The following is an 18252-nucleotide window of genomic DNA, read 5'->3' as shown; positions in this document are numbered from 1 at the left end:
TTCCAGTTTCAGAGATGTTTGTAGTTCGTTCCAGTCATTGGCAGCAGAGAACTGGAAGGAGAGGCGGCCAAAGGAAGAATTGGTTTTGGGGGTGACCAGAGAGATATACCTGCTGGAGCGCGTGCTACAGGTGGGTGCTGCTATGGTGACCAGCGAGGTGAGATAAGGGGGGACTTTATCTAGCAGGGTCACCTTATAAAAAAAACACCCTTAAAAAAAAAACAAGTATCCCAGGAATATCAAAATATACATGTACAGTGTTTGCAGGAAGTATTCTAACCCCTTTACTTTTCCACATTTTGTTGTCTTACAGTCTGAATTTAAAATGGATACAATTGAGATGTTGTGTCACTGATCTACACACAATACCCCATATTAATCACAGTGGAATTTTGTTTATAGAATTTGTTTTAAATGTATAGAAGCGGACATGTCTTGCGTCAATAAGTATTCAACCCGTTTGTTATGGCCTAAATAAGTCCAGGAGTAAAAATGTGCTTAACAGAACAACTATAACTCATATGACCCATGTCGTCCAAAAAAAGTTACACTTTTGAATCATTTGTCCATAGAACATTCTTCGTAATGGTCATCCAGGTTGTAACGATGTGCGCTGAAAGTTCAGGGAGTGAGTGTTTGTTTTCTTTTTCTTGGGTAGGATAGTTTATTGCACTTCCCAATTGTCATTAAAAATAAAAAATAAAATAGCAAAAAGATAGCATGACAAGTATGAAATCTATATTTAATTTTTTAAATATATATTGATCTTTAAATGTCAAAGCCATAAAGCAGAGCTAATAAATTATGAAAAGTTTCCCATCAACACTGCACCACATGCCTGCACACGACTAAAAGTAGATGCAGTAGGTACAATACAAAATATAATTTAAACATAATGCTTGATCACCATTAGGTATCTGGAATATCCATTAAGCATTGCTTTAAAGAAAATGCAATTTGTCTCAAAGAACCATTACTTCTAGTTGGATAAATACATTGTAAAGCTTCAAATGGCACTTCTTCCCCAGTCAGAGAAGGGTTGGCGATTTGATGTTACTTCCCTCATTCAATTTAATGGTGCTCACTGAGGACTTATTCAACATCAGCTATATAGGAATAAAATAAAAATCAGAATTATTACTGTGGCGATGTTAAAGCTTTTCGTGACATGTCTTGAGTTGACCGAGTGACATTTTGTATTATTAGATATCCACAAGGGAACATTAAAACGGACGGTAGAGGCAATAAACAAAAGGCTGACTGATATTAAACACAAAATGAGAGGTATCAGTCACAAAAGACAGTATGAAGTAGGCACACAGTATGAAGTGTGCTGAGGTACATGAACCACGTCTCAGTCACTCTTTGTGCGTACGACAGTCAATCAACATATTCTTCTAAATGGAGTATTAGCAGGGTCTTACAGAGTTGTAGAGGGTTAGTAACAACAAATCACGTCAGAGGCATGACAAGGTGCATTCTTTGTTGTATTAAAAAAAGGTCAAAGGTGAGTGTTGAGGGTTCACACAGAGAAAGATAAGAGGCCAAAAGGCTGTTTTAGCATGGGCAACCCCCTTTCAGGGCTTCCACTGTGCTTCTGCCATTTTAAAGTAGTCTCCAGCGTGGGGATTCTTATGGGTTGTAGCCTCAATGGCGCTGCCAATGCTGTCACAGACGCTATAATGGCACAGATATACAGATTCTTCTATCACCATGCCTTCACACAGGCTCCATGAAGAGCTCCTCCATTTCCGATCCTCCCTCCAGCTCTCGGAAGGCAGCGTGAGAGCCAATCACAAACATCGTCGCGCCCAGGACCATAAACACTGCAGCTCCTGCACCAGCCAACCAGAACACAGGGAAAGAGACTGCCCCAGCCAGACCCAATTGGTGAGGTCCGGTCACCTCTTTTCCAAAGACGACCAGTTTAGACTCCAGGGACTTGAGGTGGATGATGTAGAAGGCACCAACAAACACTGCCAAAGCAATCAGCGGCATGGGAGAGCTGATAATGCAGTAGAGGATGAGGCCAAGGAAGATGAAGGTGTAGTTGCTGTTGTAGGTATCAAAGTTGTGCACCACCCTCTGGCACAGTTCACCAAAGTTGCGGGGCTTGGTGAACTTCCTGTGATCCACAAAGCCAGCCCCGGGATGGACGCACGGCGACGATCAAACCACTCCTTGGCCACACCGGGCCAGAGGCCTTTGGGCAGCCACAGCCTTCCCTTGACACCTCCGGATCCACCTCCGGATCCAGCAGCGTCGGCTGGCTCAGCGCTGAAGAGTTCCCCTGCCTTGGAGTCCATGTCTACAAGGCAGTGCTCACCCTTTGGGACACCAGATTTCATTAGAGTAACGGATGCCGATGTAGGAAAGATGTAGGAGTAGTTGAAAATGTTTACTGCACTGCTGTGCTCAGAAATATAAAAAACACAAAAATGGACTTCTGCTGGGCTGTTGCTCAGCGGATGTGATCTGGCGGAGTGAGTGTTTTAATAAATAAACACAACATAATATTAAATAAGAAATGCGAACAACGCAACAGACATGACACTGGAACAGAAACAATAACGCCTGCGGAAGGAACCAAAGGGAGTGACCTACTGTATATAGGGCAGGTAATCAAGGAGGTGATGGAGTCCAGGTGAGTCTGATGACGCGCAGGTGAGCGCCATAACAAGCAGCCTGGTGACCTTGAGGGCGGAGGGGGAGCACACGTGATAGTAGCCCCTCCCCGACTTCCAGCCACAGAGGTGCAGGAAACCTGTCAATCCGGCTAAGACGCAGGAGCATGGTGACCTAGAGCGCCGGAGAGAGAGCATACGTGATGGTACCCCCAGCACGTTCGGCTCCAGCTGCAGGACACTAACCAAAGGAATGATTCTGGGGATCAGGAGTGGACCGGTAACTCCTGCTGATGCGCGGGAACCTGACAGACCGGCTGAGGCAGGGGAGCCTGGCGATCTGGCAAATGCATGAAAGCCCGACGAGCCGGTTGAGGCAGGGGAGCCTGGCGATCTGGCAAATGCATGAAAGCCCGACGAGCCGGCTGAGGCAGGGGAGCCTGGCGACCTGTCTGAGGCATGAGAGCCTGTAGCGGCTCCCGGACCTGACGTCATTTCCCCCGAGAGAAGGTGAGCCGTAATTCTGTAACGATGTGCGCTGAAAGTCGGGAAACAAGTGCAGGGAGTGAGTGTTTTAATAACACATCATAATAAGAACCAGGAACAACGCACAGATGTGACACAGAAACAATAACGCCTGGGGAAGGAACCAAAGGGAGTGACATATATAGGGAAGGTAATCAGGGAGGTGATGGAGTCCAGGTGAGTCTGATCAGGTGCGCATAACGATGGTGATAGGTGTGTGCCATAATGAGCAGCCTGGTGACCTAGAGGCCTGAGAGGGAGCACACGTGACACAAGTGCTTTTTGGCAAACTTGAGTCAAGCTTTTGAATAACATGGGCCCCATTATGCCTGGTGAAAACCAAACATTGCATTCCACAGAACCTCATACCAATGGTCCAGCATGGTGGTGGTAGTGTGATAGTTTGGGGGATGCTTTGCTGCCTCAGGACCTGGACGACTTGCCTTAATAGAAGGAACCATGAATTCTGCTCTGTATCAGTGAATTCTACAGGAGAATGTCAGGCCATCCATCTGTAAACTGAAGCTGAAGTGTAGCTGAGTTACGCAGCAAAACAATGATCCAAAGCACACAATCAAGTCTAAATGAAAATAGTTAAAAAATCAACACATTTGAAGTTTTGTAATGGCCTAGTCAAAGTCCAGATCTAATCCCAATTGAGATGTTGTGACGGGACTTGAAATAAGCAGTTCATGCTTGAAAACCCATAAATGTTACTGAGTTAAAGCAGTTCTGCATGCAAGAGTGGGCCAAAATTCCTCCACAGCGATGTGAGAGACTGTTCAACAACTACAGGAAGTGGTTGGTTGTAGTCAGTGCAGCTACAGTAAATTCCTCCACAGCGATGTGAGAGACTGATCAACAACTACAGGAAGTGGTTGGTTGCAGTCAGTGCAGCTACAGTAAATTCCTCCACAGTGATGTGAGAGACTGATCAACAACTACAGGAAGTGGTTGGTTGCAGTCAGTGCAGCTACAGTAAATTCCTCCACAGCGATGTGAGAGACTGATCAACAACTACAGGAAGTGGTCATACAGTACCAGGAAGTGGTTGGTTGCAGTCAGTGCAGTTAAAGGTGGCACAAACAGTTATTGACTGTAAGGGGGCATTTACTTTTTCACACAGGGGAATTGGGTGTTGCATAACTTTGTAAATTAAATAAGTATCAATTTTGTTTGTTTTTTGTAAACTCAAGTTCCCTTTATTTTTTAGGTTTTGGTTGAAGATCTGATAACATTCAGAATCAAACTATGCAAAAATAGGGGTCAAATACATTTTCACGGCACAGTATGTACAGTAGCAATCAAAAGTTTGGACACATCTACCAATTCCGGGGGTTTTCTTTATTTGTACTAATTTCTACATTGTAGAGTAATAGTAAAGACATCAAAACTATGAAATAACACACATGGAAGTAATCATGTAGTAACCAAAAAAAAGTGTTAAACAAAATATAAATATATTTTATATTCTTCAAAGTAGCCACCCTTTGCCTTGATGACAGCTTTGCACACTCTCGTCATTCTCTCAACCAGCGTCATGAGGTAGTCACCTGGAATGCAATTCAATTAACAGGTGTGTCTTGTTAAAAGTTAATTTGTGGGATTTCTTTCCTTCTTAATGCGTTTGAGCCAATCAGTTGTGTTGTGACAACGTAAGGGTGGTATACAGAAGATAGCCCTATTTGGTAAAAGACAAGACTATAATGTGGCAAGAACAGCTCAAATAAGCAAAGAGATACATCAGTCCATCATTACTTTAAGACATGATGGTCAGTCAAAGTGGAACATTTCAAGAACTTCAAGAAGTTTCTGCAAACGCAGTTGCAAAAACCATCAAGCGCTATGATGAAACTGACTCTAATGAGGACCGCCACAGGAATGGAAGTCCCAGAGTTACCTCTGCTGCAGAAGATAAATTCATTATTCGTTACCATCATTCGTTACCAGCCTCAAAAATTGCAGCCCAAATAAATGCTTCACAGATTTCAAGTAACAGACACATCTCAACATCAACTGTTCAGAGGAGACTGCGTGAATCAGGCCTTCATGGTCGAATTAACAAGAGAATGGAGAATGGAATTAGTCACATTTGAATCAAATGTATTGGATTGGATTTTCCACAAACGTAACACTTTCTATTCAGGACAAAAGGTTAATTGCTTTGCCGTTTTTTTCTTCTCAGTATTACTTCAGTGCCTTGTTGCAAACACACAGTTTGCTTTTTTTCCCCACTCCTGTCAATTAGATTAGTATTTTAGAGTAACTACAATGTTGTTGATCCATCCACACTGTTTTAAAGTCATCATTGACCTCATGGTGAAATCCCTGAGCGGTTTCCTTCCTCTCCGGATGCCTGTATCTTTGTAGTGACCGAGAGTATTGATACACCATCCAAAGTGTAATTAATAACTTCACCATGCTCAGAGAGATATTCCATGTCAAATCAAATCAAATTTTATTTGTCACATACACATGGTTAGCAGATGTTAATGCGAGTGTAGCGAAATGCTTGTGCTTCTAGTTCCGACAATGCAGTAATAACGAGCAAGTAATCTAACTAACAATTCCCAAAAAAACTACTGTCATACACAGTGTAAGGGGATAAAGAATATGTACATAAGGATATATGAATGAGTGATGGTACAGAGCAGCATAGGCAAGATACAGTAGATGATATCGAGTACAGTATATACATATGAGATAAGTATGTAAACCAAGTGGCATAGTTAAAGTGGCTAGTGATACATGTATTACATAAGGATGCAGTCGATGATATAGAGTACAGTATCAACGTATGCATATGAGATGAACAATGTAGGGTAAGTAACATTATATAAGGTAGCATTGTTTAAAGTGGCTAGTGATATATTTACATCATTTCCCATCAATTCCCATGATTAAAGTGGCTGGAGTAGAGTCAGTGTCATTGACAGTGTGTTGGCAGTAGCCACTCAATGTTAGTGGTGGCTGTTTAACAGTCTGATGGCCTTGAGATAGAAGCTGTTTTTCAGTCTCTCGGTCCCAGCTTTGATGCACCTGTACTGACCTCGCCTTCTGGATGGCAGCGGGGTGAACAGGCAGTGGCTCGGGTGGTTGGTGTCCTTGATGATCTTTATGGCCTTCCTGTAGCATCGGGTGGTGTAGGTGTCCTGGAGGGCAGGTAGTTTGCCCCGGTGATGCGTTGTGCAGACCTCACTACCCTCTGGAGAGCCTTACGGTTGAGGGCGGTGCAGTTGCCATACCAGGCGGTGATACAGCCCGCCAGGATGCTCTCGATTGTGCATCTGTAGAAGTTTGTGAGTGCTTTTGGTGACAAGCCGAATTTCTTCAGCCTCCTGAGGTTGAAGAGGCGCTGCTGCGCCTTCCTCACGATGCTGTCTGTGTGAGTTGACCAATTCAGTTTGTCTGTGATGTGTATGCCGAGGAACTTAAAACTTGCTACCCTCTCCACTACTGTTCCATCGATGTGGATGGGGGGGTGTTCCCTCTGCTGTTTCCTGAAGTCCACAATCATCTCCTTAGTTTTGTTGACGTTGAGTGTGAGGTTATTTTCCTGACACCACACTCCGAGGGCCCTCACCTCCTCCCTGTAGGCCGTCTCGTCGTTGTTGGTAATCAAGCCTACCACTGTTGTGTCGTCCGCAAACTTGATGATTGAGTTGGAGGCGTGCATGGCCACGCAGTCGTGGGTGAACAGGGAGTACAGGAGAGGGCTCAGAACGCACCCTTGTGGGGCCCCAGTGTTGAGGATCAGCGGGGAGGAGATGTTGTTGCCTACCCTCACCACCTGGGGGCGGCCCGTCAGGAAGTCCAGTACCCAGTTGCACAGGGCGGAGTCGAGCCCCAGGGTCTCGAGCTTGATGACGAGCTTGGAGGGTACTATGGTGTTGAATGCCGAGCTGTAGTCGATGAACAGCATTCTCACATAGGTATTCCTCTTGTCCAGATGGGTTAGGGCAGTGTGCAGTGTGGTTGAGATTGCATCGTCTGTGGACCTATTTGGGCGGTAAGCAAATTGGAGTGGGTCAAGGGTGTCAGGTAGGGTGGAGGTGATATGGTCCTTGACTAGTCTCTCAAAGCACTTCATGATGACGGATGTGAGTGCTACGGGCGGTAGTCGTTTAGCTCAGTTACCTTAGCTTTCTTGGGAACAGGAACAATGGTGGCCCTCTTGAAACATGTGGGAACAGCAGACTGGTATAGGGATTGATTGAATATGTCCGTAAACACACCGGCCAGCTGGTCTGCGCATGCTCTGAGGGCGCGGCTGGGGATGCCGTCTGGGCCTGCAGCCTTGCGAGGGTTAACACGTTTAAATGTCTTACTCACTTCGGCTGCAGTGAAGGAGAGACCGCATGTTTCCGTTGCAGGCCGTGTCAGTGGCACTGTATTGTCCTCAAAGCGGGCAAAAAGTTATTTAGTCTGCCTGGGAGCAAGACATCCTGGTCCGTGACTGGGCTGGGTTTCTTCCTGTAGTCCGTGATTGACTGTAGACCCTGCCACATACCTCTTGTGTCTGAGCCGTTGAATTGAGATTCTACTTTGTCTCTGTACTGGCGCTTAGCTTGTTTGATAGCCTTGCGGAGGGAATAGCTGCACTGTTTGTATTCAGTCATGTTACCAGACACCTTGCCCTGATTAAAAGCAGTGGTTCGTGCCTTCAGTTTCACACGAATGCTGCCATCAATCCACGGTTTCTGGTTAGGGAATGTTTTAATCGTTGCTATGGGAACGACATCTTCAACGCACGTTCTAATGAACTCGCACACCGTATCAGCGTATTCGTCAATGTTGTTGTCTGACGCAATACGAAACATCTCCCAGTCCACGTGATGGAAGCAGTCTTGGAGTGTGGAGTCAGCTTGGTCGGACCAGCGTTGGACAGACCTCAGCGTGGGAGCTTCTTGTTTTAGTTTCTGTCTGTAGGCAGGGATCAACAAAATGGAGTCGTGGTCAGCTTTTCCGAAAGGGGGCGGGGCAGGGCCTTATATGCATCGCGGAAGTTAGAGTAACAATGATCCAGGGTCTTTCCACCCCTGGTTGCGCAATCGATATGCTGATAAAATTTAGGGAGTCTTGTTTTCAGATTAGCCTTGTTAAAATCCCCAGCTACAATGAATGCAGCCTCCGGATAAATCGTTTCCAGTTTGCAGAGAGTTAAATAAAGTTCGTTCAGAGCCATCGATGTGTCTGCTTGGGGGGATATATACGGCTGTGATTATAATCGAAGAGAATTCTCTTGGTAGATAATGCGGTCTACATTTGATTGTGAGGAATTCTAAATCAGGTGAACAGAAGGATTTGAGTTCCTGTATGTTTCTTTCATCACACCATGTCACGTTGGCCATAAGACATACGCCCCCGCCCCTCTTCTTACCAGAAAGATGTTTGTTTCTGTCGGCGCGATGCGTGGAGAAACCCGCTGGCTGCACCGCTTCGGATTGCGTCTCTCCAGTGAGCCATGTTTCCGTGAAGCAAAGAACGTTACAGTCTCTGATGTCCCTCTGGAATGCTACCCTTGCTCGGATTTCATCAACCTTGTTGTCAAGAGACTGGACATTGGCAAGAAGAATGCTAGGGAGTGGTGCACGATGTGCCCGTCTCCGGAGTCTGACCAGAAGACCGCTTCGTTTCCCTCTTTTTCTGAGTTTTTTTTTTTTTTTGGTCGCTGCATGTGATCCACTCGGTTACACTGGTTGTGAGGCAGAACACCGGATCCGCATCGCGAAAAACATATTCTTGGTCGTACTGATGGTGAGTTGACGCTGATCTTATATTCAGTAGTTCTTCTCGGCTGTATGTAAAGAAACCTAAGATGACCTGGGGTACTAGTGTAAGAAATAACACGTAAAAAAACAAAAAACTGCATAGTTTCCTAGGAACGCGAAGCGAGGCGGCCATCTCTGTCGGCGCCGGAAGTGCAGTCTGCTACCATTCACTGCTCGACTGAGGGACCTTACAGGTAATTGTATGTGTGGGGTAAAGAGATGCAATAATAGTGTTTAACATAACAAATTGTAACTTATTATGTGACTCGTTTATTAGCACATTTGTACTCCTGAACTTTTTTAGTCCATAACAAAGGATTTGAAAACATATTGACAGAAGACATTTCAGATTATCATTTTTTAATGAATTTGTAACAAATTCCTAAAAACACAATTCCACTTTTACATTATTGGATTTTGTGTGTAGGCCAGTGATAAAATAAAATAAAAATTTAATCTAAATTGAATCCATTTTAAATTCAGACTGTAACACAACAAAATGTGGAAAAAACTCAAGTGGTGTGAATACTCTCCGAGGGCACTGTATATATAAGAAATGTACCCTTCTTTGTCCCCTAAGACAGGGTTTCCTAAACTTGGTCCAGGGGCCCTTCCTGGTTGCACGTTTTGATTTTTGCCCTAGCACTTTGTCTGTACCTGTTTAAGTGCTACTGTTTTTCTTCTGGGTGTACAGGAAAGTGCAGTAGGATGTTTGCCATAGGTTCATATTTTATTATAGTAAATTGACAGCATTTTCTGTGAGTGTTTCATGGATGGACTACTAGCATACATTCATTGCCTGTTGAGATACATTTTCAATTGCAATGTGGAACACAGCATCACAGGATATTCAAAACACCTGTTGACAAATGAGGGGAGGAGGAGGAGATTGGGAGGAGATTCTGAGAAAAAAACAAACAGATTCTAGACAAACAAACACTAACACAAACAAACTAACAAAATAGCAGTGAACTTACCCAGAGTGTTTTAAATAAGCCTTTGTAATAACCCAAGCTGTGATAAAAACAGTTGGCGCTCCTGTGAATATCAGAGAACAAACAACAACAACAAAAATGGCTCCTGTGAATATCAGAGAACAAACAACAACAACAACAAAAATGGCTCCTGTGAATATCAGAGAACAAACAACAACAACAACAAAAATGGCTCCTGTGAATATCAGAGAACAAACAACAACAACAACAAAAATGGCTCCTGTGAATATCAGAGAACAAACAACAACAACAACAAAAATGGCTCCTGTGAATATCAGAGAACAAACAACAACAACAACAAAATTGTCAACAAACCGTGTGAGTTCACTTTTTTTTTTTTTTTTTAAATGTAAAAAGTTATTGCCATGAGATTATGATGAAGGTATCTGTGTCATGGGGCATGCAGACAAAACATAACATCGTAGCTGTATGAGCCTCAGTCACTATTCCAGCCAGCTACCACCCGGCACTCAACCCTGCGGCTTTTTTTTGTACCTTGTCACCTCAGGGATTTGAACTTGCAACCTTCCAGTTACTAGTCCAATGCTCTAAACCACTAGGATACCCTGCCGCTTATCCAAGTACAAGTAAAAAAAACATTGACATATTGTGTCTCCTTAAAATAAAAACATCCTGAATATGATCATCAAAATTCACAGCCACACATTGCATATAATCCTAATGGGATTAAAGACACAGTTGGAGATATGTTACAGTGACACCTACCCCAGCCAATCAGAATATACCACCAGAAGTACTTCCTCTCGGAGAAGAAGGAGACAGCCAATAGGGTGTGGACGTAGAGGCCTTCGACCAATAGCCAGAAGTAGCTGGTCATGATGCCGTACTGGAAGAAGACAACCCCTGCCTTACATCCCACCTATGGAGAGATAGCACAGGTATCAACACGGAAATTGCAGAATCGTATTAGTGGAAACGTTGGGGGTTAATCAGGGCAGGCATGTGAATGAACAAAGCTATCGATAATGTGACCAGCATTCATTCCTATGTGAAGACGCAATAGCGCATTGAAGTTAAATTAAGTCGGTTAGGATGGTGTTTTATGGAGAGATAACATGCGCGGTTTGAGCAACTCCAGGAAGTAATGTTGCAAGCTAGCTCACTGCTGCCCCCCCTCTCATTGACTATTTCAAGTTGAAGGCCGACCGGGGTACTGCAGGCTGCCGTTATCATCTAAATTACACTTATTACTTCTATGTGTGATTTTAAAATAATCGGTTCCAGGACATACATCTGGTGAATTAGAAGCAATTATTGGTACCATGATTGTCTTCTAAAAATTTTTTTATATGCACAAAGATTGCCATTTTTCCATTCACTTTAATGGATGCAGGCTAACAATGTCTGCAGTACCACGGTCGGTCTTGAACTTCCGTGGCTTCAATGAGAGGGGCCAGTAATTCTTCCCTGGTTTGAGTCATGTTGGGAACAATTTTAGGATTTTAGCTAACCCTAACCCTTTTTCTAATCTTAACCGAATTATCTTGCGTAAATTCTCCTAACCTGTTACGAAAAGTAACTTCTGCGAATCAAATCAAACTTTATTTGTCACCTGCACCCCGAATACAAGTGTAGACCTTACCGTGAAACGCTAACACTTCCTGTATTCAGCGTGTGACAAATAAAGGTTGATTTGATTTGCAAAAGTGACTTTTCGTAGCAGGTTAGGAGAATTTACCCAAGAGAATTAAGGCACCTATCTACTCAAAGGCGGCAGATCTGCACGGGTTCTGAATAACATGATACTCCATGCAAGTTAGTCAGATGATTGAGAAGGAAAACCTTGATAGCACTTTTTATTTTACCAGACAAGTTGACTGAGAACACATTCACAGCAAGAACCTGGGGAATAGTTACAGGGGAAAGGAGGGGGGATGAATGGGCCAATTACGTGACTGTTTGAGAGCCAGTTTGGGAATTTAGCCAGGACACCCAGGTTAACAACCCTCCCCTTATGATAAGTGTCATGGGATCTTTAGTGATCACAGACAGTCAGGACATCCATTTTAACATTCATTCTGAAAGACAGCACCCTACACAGGGCAATGTCCCCAATCACTGCCCTGGGGCATTGGGATATTTGTTTTAGACCAGAGGAAATGGTGCCTTCTACTAGCCCTCCAACACCACTTCCAGCAGCATCTGGTCTCCCATCCAGGGATCAACCAGGACCAGCCCTGCTTAGCTGCAGAAGCAAGTCAGCAGTGAGATGTAGGGTGGTGTGCTGCTGGGTTACTTTTACCATACACCAAATGTCAAATTTTCTCAGTCTATTTATAAACATTCAATCCTTAGGTAATCAAACAATATACATTTCAAACTAACTGTCGTTCTATAAAACCAACACTGTAATGTTAGATTAGATAGTGGTTATGAGCTATCATAACGAGTTTACATGTCTCCTCTTTAAGCTGTTCCTTGAGGGTCCCTCTTTATATACAACATGTCTCCCCTAAGAGTTCTGTACAAGTTGTTTCTAATGGGATGTCTACATGTCAGATTAGAGCAGTGTTTCTCAATCCTGGTCCTGGGGAGCCAAAGGGGTATACCTTTTTTTGTTATTGCCCTAGTATTCACATACTTGAATACTAATACTGGGGTGGCAGGTAGCCTAGTGGTTAGAGCGTTAGCCTCGTAACTGGAAGGTTGCATGATTGAATAGCCGAGCTGACAATGTAAAAAATCTGTCGTTCTTCCCCTGAACAAGGCAGTTAACCCACTGTTCCCCTGTAGGCCGTCATTGAAAAGAAGAATTTGTTCTTAACTGACTTGACTAGTTTTAAAAAATCAACTCATCATCAAGCCTTTTGATTAGAATCAGGCGTGTGAGTTCTAGAACAATAACACAAAAAGTGTACCTCTTTGGGTCCCCAGGACCAGGATTGAGAAACACTGCATTAGATATAGGTACCAGCTGTGTTTACCAGCCCTGTTAATGTACAGTATATATCATGGAGCAAGCACTCCACAGGAGAAAACTCTACTCAGTGTCATTAAATACACAGCCAGCCGTTAAACAGCAAACCATCCGTCACACTTTAAGCTAATAAACATAGACCAAAGGTACTTACAGTGCCTTCAGAAAGTATTCATACCCCTTGACTTATTCCACATTTTTGTTGTGTTACATCCTGTATATAAAACATAAAAAAATGTATTCAATTGTGTTTTTTCACACAATTTATTTATTTAACTAGGCAAGTCAGTTAAGAACAAATTCTTATTTTCAATGACGGCCTAGGAACAGTGGGTTAACTGCCTGTTTAGGGGCAGAATGACATATTTGTACCTTGTCAGCTTAGGGGGGTTTGAACTTGCAACCTTCCGGTTACTAGTCCAACACTCTAACCACTAGGCTACCCTGCCGTTATATAGTGGACACTGACGGGGCAGTCTGTTCTCGACTTAATTCTTCCTAGTAGTAGATACCTCTTATTCCTTCCTAGTAGTACATTCCTCTTAAACCTTCACAGTAACAGATTCCTCCTATTCCTTCATAGTAGTACATTCCTCTTATTCCTTCCTAGTAGTACATTCCTCCTATTCCTTCCTAGTAACAGATTCCTCCTATTCCTTCCTAGTAACAGATTCCTCCTATTCCTTCCTAGTAACAGATTCCTCCTATTCCTTCCTAGTAACAGATTCCTCCTATTCCTTCCTAGTAACATATTGACAAAGTGAAAACATGTTTTTTTGATTCTTATTTTTTTCAAGTTGATTTGAAAACGACATTCAGAAATATCTCATTTACGTAAGCATTCACAACCCTGAAAATATTTTGATCCTGTACAGGCTTCCTTCTTTTCACTCTGTCATTTAGGTTAGTATTGTGGAGTAACTACAATGTTGTGGATCCATCAGTTTTCTGCTATCACAGCCATACAACTCTGTAACTGTTGGCCTCATGGTGAAATCCCTGAGTGGTTTCCTTCCTCTCCAGGATCTGATTTAGGAAGGGCGCATGTATCTTTTCAGTGAGTGTGTGTATTGATACACCATCCGAAGTGTAATTAATAACTTCACCATATTCAAAAGGATATACAATGTCTGTAGTTGTTTAGTTTTTTTTACCAATCTACCAATAAGGTGTCCTTTTTTGCGAGGCGTTGGAAAACATCCCTGGTCTTTGTGGTTGAATCTGTGTTTGAAATTCACTGTTTGACTGAGGGACCTTACATATATGACACGACTTCCACCTAAGTCGGGTCCTCTCCTTGTTCGGGCGGCGCTCGGCACTCGGCATCGCCGGTCTTCTAGCCATCATCGATCCACTTTTCATTTTCCATGTGTTTTGTCTTGTTTTCCCTCACACCTGGTTTCAATTCCCTCAATCATTTGTTGTGTATTTAACCCTCTGTTTCCCCCATGTCTTTGTGTGGGATTGTTTATTGTAAGTGCTTGTGCACGTGGTGTTTGGTGCCCGACGGGTTTTTGTACCCAATTATTGTTGTTATTTTTATGCCGTGGGTTTTGCTATTAAACTGCTCCGGCTATTACCAAGTTCTGCTCTCCTGCGTATGACTTCCCTGCCACTGATTATACAATATAATTGACTCACAAAATGAGTCCTTGCAACTTATTTTGTGACTTGTTAAGCAAAATGTTTACTCCTGAACATATTTAGCTTGCCATAACAAAGGTGTTGAATACTCATTTTTAATTTTAATCTGTCAAAAAAATATCTAAAAACATAATTCCACTTTGACATTAAGGGGTATTGTGTAGACCAGTGACACATTTTTTTAATCTTAATTTAATCAATTTTAAATTCAGGCTGTAACACAACAAAATGTGGAAAGAGTCAAGGGGTGTGAATACTTTCTGAAAGGTACTGTATGTATGACATATATACCATTGCTGAGTAACAAAACCTAGCCTTACTGCCAGCCACGACCTCGCAGATCTGAGAGGATTGTATGAGTGGAATCATTAAGGATTACAGCCATTCTGAGAGCAAGCCTGCATTTATAAATTCTGTGTATATATCCCTCCAATCCCAGAACACCTAGTTGCTAGGAAGCAGATAGTCGGCTTGGGGGCTAGGGGATCGATTTAGTTCATTCAGAATATACTGTATGTGGTTCTAGTCCCTTTTTCATTCAACAGAAGACAACAATAGTATGGTTAAGAGTTCATTAGCTCTTCTGGATTTGCAGCTGTGGCAGAGTTTACTGACTACACTTCAATGTGATTCAAAGCCAAGTCAGCCCTCCTCTGTCTCTCAGCCAGGCAGCTCACCTCACCGCTAGTCACTTCTGAGTGTTTAGCAAACAGGAACTCTCCCTAACATCCTGTTACATGACTTCATTAGGGAACACTCTCCAAAGAGTCGACAAACACTGTTACACCCTGTATGCTATAAACGAGGCCTGGAAAGCAACGCTCAACTCAAAACTAAACCCAGGAAGGAACACAAAGCTTTAAAGGCAACAGCACTCTGTTTGAGTAATGAATCAAAATGAGAGAGAGAGAGAGAGAGAGAGAGAGAGAGAGAGAGAGAGAGAGAGAGAGAGAGAGAGAGAGAGAGAGAGAGAGAGAGAGAGAGAGAGAGAGAGAGAGAGAGAGAGAGAGAGAGAGAGAGAGAGAGAGAGAGAGAGAGAGAGAGAGAGAGAGAGAGAGAGAGAGAGAGAGAGAGAGAGAGAGAGAGAGAGAGAGAGAGAGAGAGAGAGAGAGACTTGTGACAGCTGACTGGGTCCTCTAAGACAGGCATGTTAAGATATTGTTGCCTTTATTTAACCAGGTAGACTAGTTGAGAACAAGTTCTCATGTGCAATTGTGACCTGGCCAAGATAAAGCATAGCAATTCGACACAGAAAAAAATAAAACAAAAAGTCTATATACAGTGAGTGCAAATGACATAAGATAAGGGAGTTAAGGCAATAAATAGGCCATGGTGGCGAAGTAATTACAATATGGCAATTAAACACTGGAATGGTAGATGTGCAGACGATGAATGTGAGATACTGGGGTGCAAAGGAGCAAGATACAAAAAATAAATACAGTATGGGGATGAGGTAGATAGATGGGCTGTTTACAGATGGCCTATGTACAGGTGCAGTGATCTGTGAGCTGCTCTGACAGCTGGTTAAAGCTAGTGAGGGAGATATGTAATCAATAATCAAGGAACAAGTGTTTACATTCTAGCCCCTCCCTCTAAACCAGGTAGAAGCATTCTGTACCTACTGTGTTGTTGAACCCCTCCCTCTAAACCAGGTAGAAGCATTCTGTCCTGACTGTGTTGTTGAACCCCTCCCTCTAAACCAGGTAGAAGCATTCTGTACCTACTGTGTTGTTAAACCCTCCCTCTAAACCCCCTCCCTCTAAACCAGGTAGAAGCATTCTGTACCTACTGTGTAAACCAGGTAGAAGCATTCTGTAACCCCTCCCTCTAAACCAGGTAGAAGCATTCTGTACCTACTGTGTTGTTAAAGTCCCCTAAACCCCCCCTCTAAACCAGGTAGAAGCATTCTGTACCTACTGTGTTGTTAAACCCCTCCCTCTTAGAAACCCTGTGTTGTTGAACCCCTCCCTCTAAACCAGGTAGAAGCATTCTGTACCTACTGTGTTGTTGAACCCCTCCCTCTAAACCAGGTAGAAGCATTCTGTACCTACTGTGTTGAACCCCTCCCTCTAAACCAGGTGAAGCATTCTGTACCTACTGTGTTGTTGAACCCCTCCCTCTAAACCAGGTAGAAGCATTCTGTACCTACTGTGTTGTTGAACCCCTCCCTCTAAACCAGGTAGAAGCATTCTGTACCTACTGTGTTGTTGAACCCCTCCCTCTAAACCAGGTAGAAGCATTCTGTACTTACTCAGGGTACGTAGACTACTTTCAAGTATTTAAGTTGAGCAGCTTAAGTATTAGACATGTACAAATTTGACCCAGGTCTCCATGGCAACAAGTAGCACGACAAAACAACATGGACTCACAGTTTCAGGTTGACAGTCGGACTCCGCGACCTCGTATAAAACCACATCTTTGATGAAGACGGCAATGGCTTTCAGTATGAACGCCACAAACAGGTTCATGTGGATGTAGTTTCTGGTGCAGTGCAACTTCCTGTTGAACATTACAAAATATACATATCAGTTTAAAGCAGTTATAATCACATTTATTTGATCATGTCATCCTATTTTATTTCCTTTTAAATTTATTACAGGACTACATTTTTGACAAGCGTTTTACAACTAATCTGCCCTACCAAGGAAAAAAGGGCAATAACTGCTAATTTGGTCAAAAATTAGTTAATGTCATTTTTTTTTAATACATTAAATACATGCTTAATCATGTGGACAAGTATCCTGCCTCTATTGTATTGTGTTTTTGGAGAAAATAGGAGGTCATGTTTGCCAGTAACTGTATAAAGTTACTATGAAACCAAGGTAAATAAAAGCAATTCCTCTCAGTTAAACGCTATGAGCAGTTACTGCATTTTTGCTTGGTTGGACAGTATAGTACTACCACCGTGACCAAACATTTCCCAAACCAAGGTATTAAGGCATTATTTGATAATGCAGCATGTCCGTGATGCTTGTCCTCCTGTTCTTTGTGTCTTCGGTAGTATACGAATGGAATACCACCTCTGAGTAACATTTCCCAAACCACTTATATTGTACATTTGATAATACTTTGTCCTGTTTATTCCCTTCAATACTACCACTGTGACTAACATTTCCCAGACTTAAGTCTTCATGATGGCAAATATTGTATTGCAGATTGGGTTTCAAATGATCAGAGCCTCTAACAGAAGTGACGATCAGATTAGGGTTAAAATTATCAGAGCATAGTGGGTGTAATAGTGTGGTGACAGACAAGGCAGCTTCCCCTGTTGTCAGAGTATTGTGTCACAATGTGTACTGTATATAAACAACACTGTGTTCTGTACACCTGTGATGCTCTGACTCTCCAAACTGTTGCTCAGGCCAGAAATATGCTAGTTAGTGGCCTCTGCCATCGCATCGTAAGACCGCTTGGAGTAAACACATCACTCACTGTTTACCAAGACACACACACACACACACACACACACACACACAGTTAAATGAAGTGTGTGATGCTTTAAAAGGCCTACTGGGAGGCCAGGCCACTTAACATTTAATTAATGATCAGAACTCTGTCATTCTCTGTCTTCCTCTCCCCCCCTCCTCTTACCCTTCCTCTCACCCCTCCTCTCACCCTTCCTCTCACCCTTCCTCTCAGTGTGTGAGTGTCTTTGTGCGTGTACCACAGGATCACTTACAGTAGTGAAGTTTATGACAGGATATGTCCTTTTGTTAACCACTCCAGTGTGTTTGAGAGATGGTGCAACGCCACAT

The 18252-nt window shown here is 43.0% G+C and overlaps 1 protein-coding gene and 1 pseudogene across 1 annotated transcript in view; both read right to left on the bottom strand.

Moving 5' to 3' along the window:
• The window catches only part of LOC112259670 (vasoactive intestinal polypeptide receptor), a 124844-nt gene that overhangs the window by 14991 nt on the left and 91601 nt on the right, over nucleotides 1–18252 (bottom strand). The window contains exons 6-8 of the mRNA XM_042329147.1: nucleotides 16867–16996; nucleotides 10642–10795; nucleotides 9898–9958 (exon numbers count right to left, since the gene is read on the bottom strand). Coding sequence (XP_042185081.1) covers nucleotides 9898–9958; nucleotides 10642–10795; nucleotides 16867–16996 — 345 coding nt within the window. The remainder of the gene's footprint in view (nucleotides 1–9897; nucleotides 9959–10641; nucleotides 10796–16866; nucleotides 16997–18252) is intronic.
• Nucleotides 1556–2422, bottom strand: LOC112260924 (annotated as a pseudogene).

This window comes from Oncorhynchus tshawytscha, linkage group LG10 (genome assembly GCF_018296145.1).
Source record: "Oncorhynchus tshawytscha isolate Ot180627B linkage group LG10, Otsh_v2.0, whole genome shotgun sequence".
NCBI lineage: Eukaryota > Metazoa > Chordata > Actinopteri > Salmoniformes > Salmonidae > Oncorhynchus > Oncorhynchus tshawytscha.
The sequence above is the reverse complement of the archived record's forward strand: the minus strand, read 5'-3'. Positions and strand labels throughout refer to the sequence as shown.